Source organism: Cryptomeria japonica, chromosome 10, assembly GCF_030272615.1.
Source record: "Cryptomeria japonica chromosome 10, Sugi_1.0, whole genome shotgun sequence".
Classification (NCBI taxonomy): Eukaryota; Viridiplantae; Streptophyta; class Pinopsida; order Cupressales; family Cupressaceae; genus Cryptomeria; species Cryptomeria japonica.
Genome location: NC_081414.1, coordinates 789847623 through 789861319, shown reverse-complemented (window position 1 = coordinate 789861319; position 13697 = coordinate 789847623). Strand labels below are relative to the sequence as shown.

Here is a 13697-nt window from a genome sequence, read left to right as displayed (position 1 = left end):
CTTTAAGAGTATTTGTATTTTAGGTTGTGGAAATTTAATTTTAATGGAGTGTTACTTTTTTTTTAAAGGGGTTAAGTTATTAAATTTACAATGGGCATATAATAATATCAAGTTATTTTATAAATGTGTTCACTTTTATTTAAATTGTTTTTTTTATAATTTATAAAGAGGTATTTTGTTATAACCATTTAATCTAGAGGAATTTTTATAATAACTTAATTAGAGTTATTTTAATATAAGAGGAAGATTTTAATGGTAAATGATTATTTAAGTTTTAAGGGGGATTTTGTTATCGATAGTGGGAGATTGTTTTTCTATAAGCAACATTATTAATGAATTAATTATTTTAATGATGTTTTGGGACTTTATATACATTTGTTCAATTAATTAATATTCATACATTAAACTTGTATTAATATTACTTTAATGGATTTTGGTATTACTTAAATATTAGAAGGAAATAATATTAACACCTATTGTAATTAAAATAGAAGAAATTATTGGGTGAATAAATTAGTTATAAAGCTTGGGTTGATTTTATAGGATTAATTTATTCAGTTTTAGTTATTGTTTTTTTTTGAGATGTTAAGTTCATAAAATAAAATTTATTAGGAATTATATTAAAGATTAATTTGATGGATTTCAACACTTAGATATAATTTAATTAAATTGATTATTAAATCGCTTGGGAAAATTTCTAAGCCTTCTAGTTTGACAAAATAATTTATCGCCTGTGTTAGGAGATCCATTCATTTTGACACTTAAGATATCCTTTAGTGGGACTAATTAAGTTATCACATCTTTTGAATGTAGATTGCAAGTATTTTAGTGTTATTAAAAAAAAATTGTTGTTGCATTTTTGCCCAAAAGTTTGGGCATCACAATAATTTACTTAAGAACTTAATTATATGTGGGCATTTTTTTTGTTGCCAAGGGTATCCCCATGACCCAACATAGTGCCCATTTTTGAGGTGATCTGAGGCAAGACTAATCCCTTGGGGGTGTGGGTAAGGGCCCATGCATTAAACACATTGTATAAACATTGTGCTTAGAGAGTTGAACTCGTGACCAATGGGGAACAAACCCACTGCCCAGGCTAACTTTCATACCTGTCCTGAGCTTTAATTATATTTAGGCTTAATATTAATATTGTTTGTAATATACTAACTATGATTTTAAGTATCTATTTTATTAATATTTTTATTTTAAAAAATAAAAAATAAAAATTTACTTTTTAATTTAATCATTGAGAAGCTTAGTAAATTTATTTTTTAATTTTTAAAATTATTATTTTTATTAATATTTGGATTTCGATATGGTTCGACTCTACATATGTAGTTTATTCTATTGTAATTTTTAATTTAGAATTAATTTCAAATTTATTTAAAATATTTATCTCTTTTAGAAATTACAAATAATAATTAAAAGTTATTATAATCAATTAATAACATTATCAACTCTTGCAGACAACACCAACATCTAAAAGTTGAAGTAAGACACAACACAGATGTTATGAAATTGTGCTCCAATCTGTAACACATGAAACATCAATGTGGATAAATATAGAGCATTTTCTAGACCAATTCTAGTACACACCTAGACTATTAGCAAACTATAATCGCCAACCACCTTAGCTACAACACCAAGGACCTGAAAGGATAAGAGAACAATATAATAAATATTAAGTTCAAGTCTGAAGACTATAACATTAAGTGCAAAGGAATGTAGAAATTCTTCTATACTATCATCAGTATATATTTTGGCACCCTCACTTCATCAGTCTTCCAAGGACTAGAATGTCCCAAAAACATCATTTTGTCACTTTGAAATAATCAATAAATATAAACATCATTATGTAGCATACAAAAATACAATTACATCCATTATCGTGCATCTAATCATCATCTTAATATTAGATATATTTTTCATCAAACTTATCATCAACACCTTCATCTGTATCAACACATCATATTACATGTAGACATCAAATACCAAGAAGGTGGACATCCACAACATAGAGTATCTACAACCAATAACCATTTGCTCCCTATCTCAATGAAAATAATCAACAATTAGCTGCCAATAATATCCTCATACACTGACAACCTATAGCTCCGTCATCACTACCTCAATAATTGCAACAATTCTCTATCCAACCAATCAACATATCATCAATGACAACACATATTGCCAACACATATTATGATCATAACACTTAGATGGGATTTGCATTCTATTTTTGTACATTATGGTTAAGAACACATGGTTTTGGGTTTGGGAAAGGTATTCTCCATATTTAAAGATAATTTTTTTCAAAAAATAGTCTTCAAATGTGAAATGAGACTTCTATTGTATAAAAAAATCTTGGCCAAAAGCTACCAAAAATTATATTGTTTCTTACCAATGCCCTAAATGATGAAGATACATTTCACTACCCTTGTCTCCAACTTTGACGCCTTCTACCCAGGAATATATACATATGTGGTTCGAGAGTTTTTTTATTGACCATGCCTTTATAGGCATCTTGTGAGTAATGTAATAGACATATTAATTAGATAGAAAACTATTGCAATTGCTTATGTCAAAGACTTATAATTTAATTTGGCTTAGCTATGCATACTTTCAACCTAACGTGTCATTAACATCCTATTTTTTGTTTGTATAACTCCATTTTATTGAGGGTTCTATCGCTTTTCCTTATTTCTATCAATCTTATACTCATAAAATATATCAAAATCTATAAAATAAAACTCAACATAGTTGTCAATCTTTGAAAGCTTAATTTTCTAACAAGTTTAATTTTTTAAAAAGTTCTAAACCCTTTAAAGTGATTAATTCATTAGAAGAGTTATGTTAAAAAATATATAGTAAGGTGATTGAGCCCTTATTAATTGAAGGTGTCAAAGAGTTAATGTCATCATGTTAGATAAAGCCCATTTCAAAAAAAATTAAGTCTTCAAATAATGTCTATAGAAAAAAAAACATTTGTGTTTCATAGTTAGAAAAATATATTTTAGTATTATTAACATTATGATTCAAGGTTCAGACACCTTTACTAACAAATTGTACACCAAATTTTTTTTGTACAAAATGTTGGAGACATGAAAATCTATCACATAAGACAAGTGAATATTGCTCATATCAAGTCATGAACTTTGTTTATTGGAAATTATAAATACAATGAACATGTCAAATTATATTCAGGCTAATATTTTGTATATTAAGTGAAAAAAAAAAAGTTTTTATGAATTGTGTATGTGAAAGATAAATATAATGTTGTAAAAAAAAAGAAAGGAAATTTTAGTTGATAGTTGTATTTTTTATTTATATTATTAATGTTGACATTAGTTATTGTGTTGTAATCTAGTATGAATTTTCTCACTAAAAGATTAAAATTCTCAATAGCAAAACAAATGTTGATTTATTCTAAATATATTACTTGCATTAAGATCTTAAAAAGGTACTATAAATTCATATAAAGAACATATTATTGAATTATGCTTAAGCTTTAAGAATAATTATAGAATAATACAAAAATAGTCACCAAATAAACGGAGAAAAACAATTCATAGAAAATTATGAAAATAAAAATTCAATCGATGGACTCAATTTAAAATTTACAATTATAAATGAAAAATACTGTGTAACAATTTTTCTAATCTTATAACTATATTATTAATTTCACAAATATATTTTCAAAATAAATAAATAAATGAACTTCTTTTTTTTTCATGCTATCGTTTTTTAAATGCATACTTCATTTCATAAATTTCACTTTATCTTCTATCAAACAGATCAACATCCCTCCTTGGGATCGTCTTCTCTGAAGCGATCAGTCTACTCTAAATTTTAATGTAAGCGATTGGTCTGCTCTGAAATAATATGGATCGTCTGCTCTGAAATGTTACGAAGTTACTGAACGGCGAAGAATTTTTGGTCTGCTCTGAAATGTAATGATTAGTGTTTGCTCTGTGAGAAGGGAAACATAAAAGATCATTTGCTCTACATGAAGGGAATGCGATCGAAAATATAAAAAATGCTCTACTCTGCATGAAGGGCAAAAGATGAAAAAGCTCTGTGTGAAGGACGAAAATGATTTAATATCTCTGCTCTGCATAAAGGGCGAAAACCTGGCGTGAACGGTGGGCAAAAATTGTGAATTGCTGAAAGCGGATCATCAAATCTGGATTGAGGCGCATAAACACTCGATGGTTTTGGAGGAGGACTCCCTCCTCCATGCGGTTTGCAAACAATTCTCCCTTATACTCTTCATTTAATTCTCTTCTTTACTCTGTGTCCTCCGTTTTAATTGCTTCTTTGCATGTGAATCTTGTCTGCCCTAATGGAGGTGGAAAAGGATGGAGACCCTCAGTCTCATCCTTCGCCTAACTCCTCCCAACCCCCTCTGCAACCAAAAAAAACCTTCAGTGAAGCCATGGGTAGGGTTTCGTCGGCAATTAACCAGGATGCCAGATTCGTTGACGTCGATGGAGATGGTGGAGCAAGTCCAGATGGTATGGACCTTGGCCTCGATTCCAACACTATCTCCATTTCGCCTAATGATTCTATGGCCAATGAAATTGCTATTGAAAAAAACAAGTTGAAATACTCTACAATTTTTTTTGCCTGTGTGGATGTTGATAAATGCCCTCCTTGGAAATTTATGGATGATTGGTTTCATAACTACTGGAATTTAAAATTAGGATTTCGAATCTCCTTCTATAGGCAAATTTAGAAAGGACTGTTCATTATTTTTTTAATACGCATGAAATGCAGTTAGAGGTTCTTAAGAAATTGTATTGGAATGTTGGTAAAACTTCATTTCATGCCCTAGGTTCTCCTGAGGTGATTTCTAAGAAATCTTGGCCTTGTCGTGCCCTAGGTGGGTAATTATCAAGAACATTCCTCCATTTTTATGGAAATTTATCCCTCAAATTGTGGAACCCATTGGTAAATTCATCTGTATGGATGACTCTCCACGGCTCGTGCCCCATCTTGATGCCAGAGTGCTCATCTCCATTAAACCTGGGATTGATCTTCTTAATATTCTCAATCTCAATATTGAGGGAGAAATCTTCTCTTGCCCTCTGGAAATTTTAGGGGGTTTAAACTCATGTTTCCTTTGTAAAAATGATGGCCATGTCTATAAAAATTGCCCTATTCTTAATAAGAAATCCTCAAGTTTGAACTTGCGGAGAACCCATACGGATAACATTGGTCCCCCCCTAACCCTATGGTTCCATCCTACCTTGTGATCCAACCTGTCATGAGCAGCACCCCCACATCTATTCCTGACCTACCCATATCAGATACATGCCCTAAAAGATCTCAAACCAATACGGCTCCCCCCCTGCTCCCCTCTTATAGATGTCATGGAACAACCGAGTGTGGAACAACAAGATAGTTTTCAAATGGTTACAAACAAGTCTAAGAAGCACAAAAGGAAGAATGCACAAAAATTAGCCATTGATAAGATTAGGTCTGATAATGTCGGTGTTAACCTTGCTAAGAATAATGTCAATCTCCCCCCACCTGCAGTTGATGCTAGTTTTTCAAAAGTTAAGAGTATCATTAATAATTTTGAAGCCCTCGGTAGGTGCACTAGTGATTCCCATATGGGTGATGGATCTATTACTTCCCCTAGGGCTAATCACATCTCTGATAACCTCAGCTTCATCGATCCCACCCTTTGTATTAGTATTACTAGTGAATCTAGTGTGAGTTTGCCTCCGAAAGTCTTCAAAGAACTTGATGTTGATGATGTGATTCAGGTCATCACTGCTGATACTAGGGCTGATAGAAATTCTGTCTTTTTTCTCTCTAACATGTCCTCCACACAAATGCCTTGGATGGCAGTGAATGATACCCTAGTCCAGCCTACTACCTATGCGAAACCTCCTTCTAAAAATTTCTCTCAAGGAGATGATGAATCTAGTGAAGACCATGATGATCAAATTGAGGGTTGTTCCAAACCCAATAGAAGAGGATGTCCTGTGGGCTCAAAGAACAAGGCCCCCTCTGACAAGAAGAAGAAGGGCAAGGGTTTCCCTGCTTGTGATAGCAGTCCTCATGATGCTAAGCACTTGTAATTCCGCTCCCTCCGCTATTTACCATGGAGTACATCTCATGGAATGTTAGAGGGCTGGAAGCCCAAGACAAAAAGCAATTGTTAAATGTTTCTTGGACTCTCATAAAGACTTGGACTTTCTGATGCTTCAAGAGCTTAAAACTATTAATTTTACCCTGGATATTGACCTTAATTTCATATGGAAAGACTCCATCAAAATTTTCTCCAATCACCTCAGGGGTAAAGGTGGTGTTGGACTGCTCATTAACCCTAGATGGTCAAACCTTATTACTGACAAGGGTTGCTCCCCTTGTAATAGGGCTGTTTGGACCTCTATTAATGTTGACAACACCCTCATTGGGGTGTGCTCTATCTATGCATCCAATGACTATAAGGAAAGAAGTTCCCTTTGGGATTGGATTGCATCCTTACCTGATATTCCCTAGATCCTTGGAGGAGACTTTAATATGATTGAGAATTGTGATGATAAAATGGGGGGTAATGCTTTTGAATGGAAAGGCTCTGAAAAATCCCATTGGGATAGAATGAAATTTATGAAAAACCTATTTGATCCTCTTCTCGATAATAAGGCCGATACAAGGGGTCTTTGGAACACTTGTTGCAACTTCCAAAAATATTGTAATAGAATTTATTGTAGACTCAACCGTTTTTATGCCAATAAAGATGTTTTTTCATTTATCCCTAGTAACCATGGCAATTCTATTGTTGTCTAGCCTTTTACTCTCTTGGATCACCACCCTATTACTGCTCACATCAAACTTGCTAACTCCTTACCTGCTAATGTGGTGGGGCCTAAGAAGTTCATTCTTAACACTAATTTACTGAAAGATCTTGATGTTCTTGCTGCCATTAACCTCACCAGAATCTTAAATAAGGATAATAAGAACTTAGCTTCTCATATTGATAGGTGGAATTATAATGTTGTTTCCTGGCAAAAACTCTTGCAAACTATTGGTCAAAAAAGGGCCAAAGACTCCAGATTTGTGGAAAACACTCTTAATCTTAATCTGCTTCACCTTGAAAATGAAATTTAGTTGACTCCTTCCTGCTCTGACCTAGCCAACCAAGTGGCGAAAAATAGGGATGCCCTTAGATTAAATCAACAAGTTAAGATCAAGGAGGCCATGATTAGAGCCCGTAGCCATTGTCTCCAATTTGGCAATAAAGGCTCCAAGTTTTTCTTTAATCTACTTAAACATACGCAAATCTGGGTAAATATTGATAGACTTATTGTTGATTTGGACAACATTTAAGAAGCCTTTGCCCTCTTCTACCAAAAAATTTTCATCTCTGAAGGCTTTGAGGCTGCCAAGGCCCTCAGACTTAAATGCAAGTCCATCATTCCTTGTAGGATCTCCAAGGGGGAATCTTGCCTCCTTAAACAAAATTTCACAATTGATGAAATTCAGAAAGCCATCAACTCTCTCCACAATGACAAAGCTCCGGGGCCAGATGAGCTCCCAGTTGAGTTCTATAAAGCCAACCTTAATTGTGTTTGCTCTAATCTTCTTGATATATACATTGAGGCTTTGGGTAAGGGTTCCCTTGACAATGCTATCAATATGGGAATTATTAAACTCATACCCAAGGATGGTGACAAGGTCCTCGTTAAGAACTGGAGACCCATTACCCTTCTCAATGTGTCCTATAAGATCCTAACTAAAATATTGGTCATCTGAATGGAAAAGATCCTACCCAAGTTCATCTGCCCCATCCAAACCGACTTCATTAAGGGTAGGTATATTCTAAAAATTCTCATCACAAGTTGGGAAGCCATGGAATGGTCTATAGTCTTTGGTAAAGACACTGCTATGTTTCTCCTTGACTTTGAGAAAGCCTATGATAGGGTGGAATGGGACTTTATTATTACGATGCTTAAAGCCTTTGGCTTTCCTAGTGAATTTTGTACTTATGTCAAGGTCCTCCTTCAAGATGCCTCTGCTCAGATTGATGTTAATGGCTCCCTTTCCTCTTCCATTATGCTCTCTTGATCCATTAGATAGGGCTGTCCCTTGGCCCCTGCTCTCTTTGTTATTGCCTTTGATGCTTTATTCTACCTCCTTAGGGATAACTCCCTCTCCCCAAAGGTTAATAGGATTAGGCTCCCTAATGATAATGAATTGATGAATATTCAGTTTGTCGATGACACAGATCTTTTTCTAGAGCTCACCAAGCAAAACATGGATAACCTTAACCTTAAAGCCCAATGCTTTGGGTCAATTTCTGGAGCTCGGATCTCCCAGACTAAGTCTACCTTCCTTAGCTGGATGGATCACCCCCCTAACTGGTTTGGACACCTTGGCTACCAATGGGGTGGCCCTAACAAAATCTATAGATACCTTGGAGTTCCCTTCTCGGTGTCTTCTTCCCTCAAAGATATGTGGCTTTGGGTTAAGGAGAAAATTGATAAGAAACTTAGTAAATGGAACAATAGATTCCTCTCCCTAGCTGGCATGGTTCAAGTGTGCCAAACAATCCTCTCCTCCTATAATATCTACTACTCCTCTGCTTGGATGTTTAGCAACTATCAGATCTTATGAATTCAAAAGGTTGTTAGACACTTCCTTTGGTCTGATGACAAAGGTAATAATAAATTACACGTTGTTAACTGGAAGTGGTGCCATATTGAGAAATCTCTTAGTGGCCTTGGATTAAAGGATCTTAGGATCCAAGGTATTGCCCTTGCGGCTAAGTGGATCTTCTATTCTCTCGAAGGTCAAGAACCTTGGAAGGTTTTAATCAGACACAATATTGAGAGGGTTGTCCCTAAGAAAGCTAAGTCTTGGAAGGATTTACCTCTCACCGACCTTGTGGCCGGTGGTTTTCCTATTTTTGTCCGGGGTACCTGTGTGTTCAAGTCTATTTGGAAAGCCTGGGAACATGTTAGGGGTTTTTTGGTCAACACTAGTGTCAACAATGGTGACCTGATTCATGGCGAGAGATCCTTATGGTGGAACCTCTTCCATGCTAGCAAACCCTTGGCCCTTACTCAGGGATGCTCGGATGCCAACAAAGGGATCAAATATCTTATTGACGTTTTGGAACATGATACTCTTATCACGTGGGAAGATCTCAGCTCAAAATTTAACCTCCCCCCTGCTCAAAAAAGAACCTACAACATGATTAAGCAGGCTTGTAATGATTTCGGTCTTCCTAAAGACTGTGATGCTGATTCTCATAGATTTATGTCTTTTAAATGCGCTGATGGTACTATTTTGGCTAAAATTAAGGCTCGTAACATTCACTTGGTCTTAGCTTATGAGGCTTCCATCATTAAGCATGTTAACAGTTTATGGTATGCTGATCTGTCTATTATGCAGTGGTAAAAGACCTTCAGCATGCTATGAAAAATTTTGATCGAGCCAAAAATCAAGTGTTTTAAATAGCTTATGATACTTAATAGACTTCCTCTCGAGAGGAATTATGATAATAATGATTTGTGCTCTATTTGTAAGCTTCCTGAGACTGGCAGACATATTTTCTTTGATTGCTCCATTGCTAAGGAAATCTGGCTAATGTTTGGCTTTTCTATCCCTAATCTTGTGAATACTATGGAAATTATTTCTGGGCACATTAAAGGATTGAAAAATGATACTAATATCTTTTGGTTTAATTTATCTGCCAATATTCTTTGGTATATTTGAAAAATTAGGAATGCTGATAGGTTTGAAGGCCAAGCTAGGGCCCTTACTGAATCCTTTCGAAGACTCACATTCTTCAAAATTGTCATGCAGGTTGCCTCTACTATGAACGCTGAGAAGCTCAAGCTCCTGAGGTTCCTCAAGGATGGTCATGCCACCATGTTCATCAATGAGATGAAGGATGGTTATGAGTGGAGGCGCAACGAGGACAACCTATCCCCCTTTGAGGAGGCTCTCAAGAAGCTGAACAATGAAATTAAAGATAACAGGGAGTCATCCTACGCCCAAGTTGAGATACTGGCATAGATTCAGAGTCAGAAGACCATTGTTTGGATGGAAGGACCTCAGGGATGGTCGGCATGGGTTGAACCCCATGACGACATCCTCTCTTGATGCTTTTGTTGACTTCTCATAATGCAGTTAGTTTGCTAGTACTCTTTTGTGTGAATTACGCAACCTGTTGTTACTTTGATTTTTGCTATCCTGTGGCAGTGACAACTTTGTTTCGCTGAGGCCTAGCCTCCTTATTCTGGATTCTCTCGATTTCTAATATAAAATAAATAAATAAAATCCTTTTGAGATGTTAAATCCTCAAAAGGAAACATCTATGCAGTCCTACAATGCACCAATGCATCATTATCTTTTATACATTATAAATATATTGTAATAATCATTTGGTGTATTCAAAAAGCTGAATAACCATTTCAATTAAAAAAACATTTAAATCGTAATTTTTATTATCCCTAATAACAGCCATTCTGTCACAAGCACAAAACAATGGTGTTGAAAAATGATCTCAGAGAATCACAGTACAGTCAAGGAATCAGAGACTGCTAATAATAAAATAAAATAAGGGAAATAAAATGTTATTAAGGGAATAAAATAAATATGGAAAAGGAAATACCATTCTGACGGGTGGTGGTCATTCCGAAGTGACCAAAGCCAATAACAAAAATAAAGAGAAAACTATTCTCAGAATAAAGTAAAGATTTAAAGAAAAACAGATTTGTCTAAATATTTACGTAAGGAACCAAATTGTGGTAGAGAAAATTATAAGAGAAACCCAAATCCTGTAATTTGTATGATGCACTGCACCATCCAGGAATTTAGCCACTTAAAACTGTGAGTAACTGGATGTTTTTAGTACTTTTTAAAGCTTTTACAGAGAAAATTTGTATTACATTGTAGATGTTTTTTTAATTATTAAACATTGTTTTCATATTTCTTATTTTCTCTCTTTTATATTAATAGTAAATGTTTAGTATTAGCATTTCAGATATATAAGATTTCTGGATCATGATAATGAATCATGAAATGTAATTAGGAATATTGGTGGAAAATAATGTTATCTTGATTACTATTGTTTTGAATTAAACTGTTCAATTTTTGTATCAATATTTCTAATCACACTCTCTGAACAATCATCAAGATGATAGAGATCTCTTATGTACATCCCTATCATCTGATGACGGATCATGGAGTATGTTTTGAAATGTTGATGTAAAAAACCTTCTACACAATCTAATCTAAAAATAAAAGTAATGAATATCTATGAATTGTAGAAATCAGATGTCCTAATTTTTTTTTCTACTTCTTGAATCTAAAGACGAATGGTGAAATATATATAATCCAAAACATAAATGAAAAAAATTTAAAGTCAAATTTAAACAGATTTAAAAAATGATAATGAAATGGGTAGTGGGTGACTAAATTCTGATGTCCGACGCTTGAGTTTTGAAGGTGAAGTGATCAAGCATAGATCATGGATTGCTATTTTGTGCATTGATGGGAACAAATATTATCTTGATTACTATTGTTTTAGGAATTAGATTGTATAATAGAAATTTATTTTTTCATCATTTTATGAGATCAGATTACACAATCTAATCTAGAAACAATACAATATTTTTATTATTATAAAAATATTGATGCAAATTTTTTTTTACAGTCTCTTACGTGTCTTTCAGCGTTTAACAAAATGACGAAAAAGAGTAAGAAGAATGGCGCAAAAGAGTGGCCCATAGAGGGTACAGATTCAGAACAACGTTACTCATGGTTTGATGATGTGAAGGCCAAGTTTGAATTTCATAAGCCCGAAGACGATAAGCCAGATGATAAGTCAGGAAAGCTTTCTTATGTCTCCATAAACAAAGTCCCCATGTATCTCAAGGGCTTAAACAGAGATGCATATGTGCCTCGGGTAGTCTCTTTAGGGCTTTTCCATCGCAGGATATCTCAACCACTCTCTGAAATAGAGTTATACAAAGTAGACGCCGTAAACAGATCTGTGAAGAGGCTCCCAGAATCCCAGCAGCACGCGCGCTTTCTAGTTGAAGGAGTGCAGAAATTGCTTCCAGATATTACAGCAAGCTATGAAGGAGAAACAGAGTGTGAGCCAGAAGTCCTTGCTTGGCTGTTCACTCTAGATGGATGCTTCATTCTGGAGACTCTCAGGCTTCTCAGCGATGAATCACAATGGAACCACAATGGTGATTCACAATGGAACCTGGGTCCTGTTTTTAATAGAAACAGGGTCCGCTCTTGTCAATTTGATATCTTGACTGATCTTCTATTGCTTGAAAATCAGATCCCCATAGTTCTCCTCCTTGGGCTTTTGGAAATGGAGGAGAAGTTAACAGAAGAGACGGCGAGGATAGAGCTGCTTAGAATGATATGTGATGGTATAATTGCCTTGGTTCACCCTTTCTCATATTCTCTGCAGCCAAAAACAGGGGAATTGCCAACAGAGCATAAAGAGCGCGAGGCAAAATTGAGAGAAGACCTCCACTTAAAGTACAAAAATCTACACGAGTACAACCACATTTTGGGATTTCTTCATGATTTCATTGTGCATGAGTCCCAGACTACCCATGAAGAAAAAAAGATAGAGGATGTTCGTATTACAATACCAGAGGACCGCCATCATCATCGCCATCGTCTTCTGCATCATCGTCATAAGACAGCTCATAAACCTAAGAAAGAGTCTCATTATCATTACCTCATGGCTTCTGCTACAGAGTTGCACAGTAGTGGAATGAGGTTCAAATCGTACGAGGGAGTTCCGTCCGCCACGTCCCTCTTTTTTGACAAAAAGAAAAAGACTCTGTTTCTCCCTGTGATATGGATATCTGATACTACAGAGGTGATCTTCAGGAACCTCATGGCTGTGGACGTCTGCCAAGAGAAAGACCTCAGCGTTATTTCAGAGTATGTGTTTCTGATGAATAGTTTGATCCGGTCTGAGAAGGACGTGGCTTTGCTGAGAAAGAAGGGAATAATTCAGAGCTCCATTGGTACTGATGAGGAAGCGAGTGAGCTGTTCAATGGTCTGTGCAAAGGGGTGAACTTCACTTTCGCTGATGAAGATAAGTTTATGGGTTTGAAGATTGATGTTAACGAATGGTACAGGCGCCAAATTGCGGTGCAATTTAGTGAATTTATGGAGAAGAATCCAAAGTTTATGAAAGTTTTCACCATGTTCTGGGGGGTTGTTCTAGTGTTGGCAGCTGCGGCACCCTCAATTGGGTCGATCATCAAACAGTTATATAATAACAAGTAAGAAGGATGAACAGCACAGCGATTAACAGAAGCACAGATTGATTAAAATATGAATGCTACAGCCTCTAAAAGTGTGTCTACGAGTAGTTCATAGCTGCTCATAATTGATACTATTGAATGTACTTTTTATGAGTTCTTTTTATAACTTCTGTCAGGAAAATAAAATGAATATATTCTGTGCTTTTAAATTTTAGGAGGTTCATCTCTTCATATTTTAGCAGAATTTTTTTTTAAACACTAACCATCTGAATCATCAACTATCCTTGAAAGATACGGAAGTAAACAAAAAAACATCTGGGGAATTCGCTATAACGTAGAAGGAAACTCAACCTTCGCAAGATAAGTGGAAAATCACCCTAAATCAAAATTTCCTTATTTGTAGAGAATCTTATCAACCATTGGCTGGCCAC

At 35.1% G+C, this 13697-nt stretch overlaps 1 protein-coding gene across 2 annotated transcripts; it reads left to right on the top strand.

The window, feature by feature from the left end:
• The first annotated feature begins 10785 nt into the window (after positions 1-10785).
• Positions 10786-13480, top strand: LOC131039223 (UPF0481 protein At3g47200). Of its 2 annotated transcripts, none has more exons than XM_057971930.2 (2): positions 10786-10851; positions 11678-13480. In XM_057971930.2, exon 2 carries the CDS (start codon positions 11708-11710, stop codon positions 13286-13288), a length of 1581 nt encoding a protein of 526 aa, XP_057827913.2. In that variant the 5' UTR covers positions 10786-10851; positions 11678-11707; the 3' UTR covers positions 13289-13480. The 2 variants fall into 2 exon arrangements, with proteins under 2 accessions (XP_057827913.2, XP_057827914.2); XM_057971931.2 differs by having other exon boundaries at positions 10796-10851; positions 11697-13480.
• The last annotated feature ends 217 nt before the right edge of the window (positions 13481-13697 follow it).

Bases quoted from the DNA above. Each gene is read 5' to 3' on its own strand.
- LOC131039223 (XM_057971930.2), top strand. From the start codon at position 11,708: ATGACGAAAAAGAGTAAGAAGAATGGCGCAAAAGAGTGGCCCATAGAG.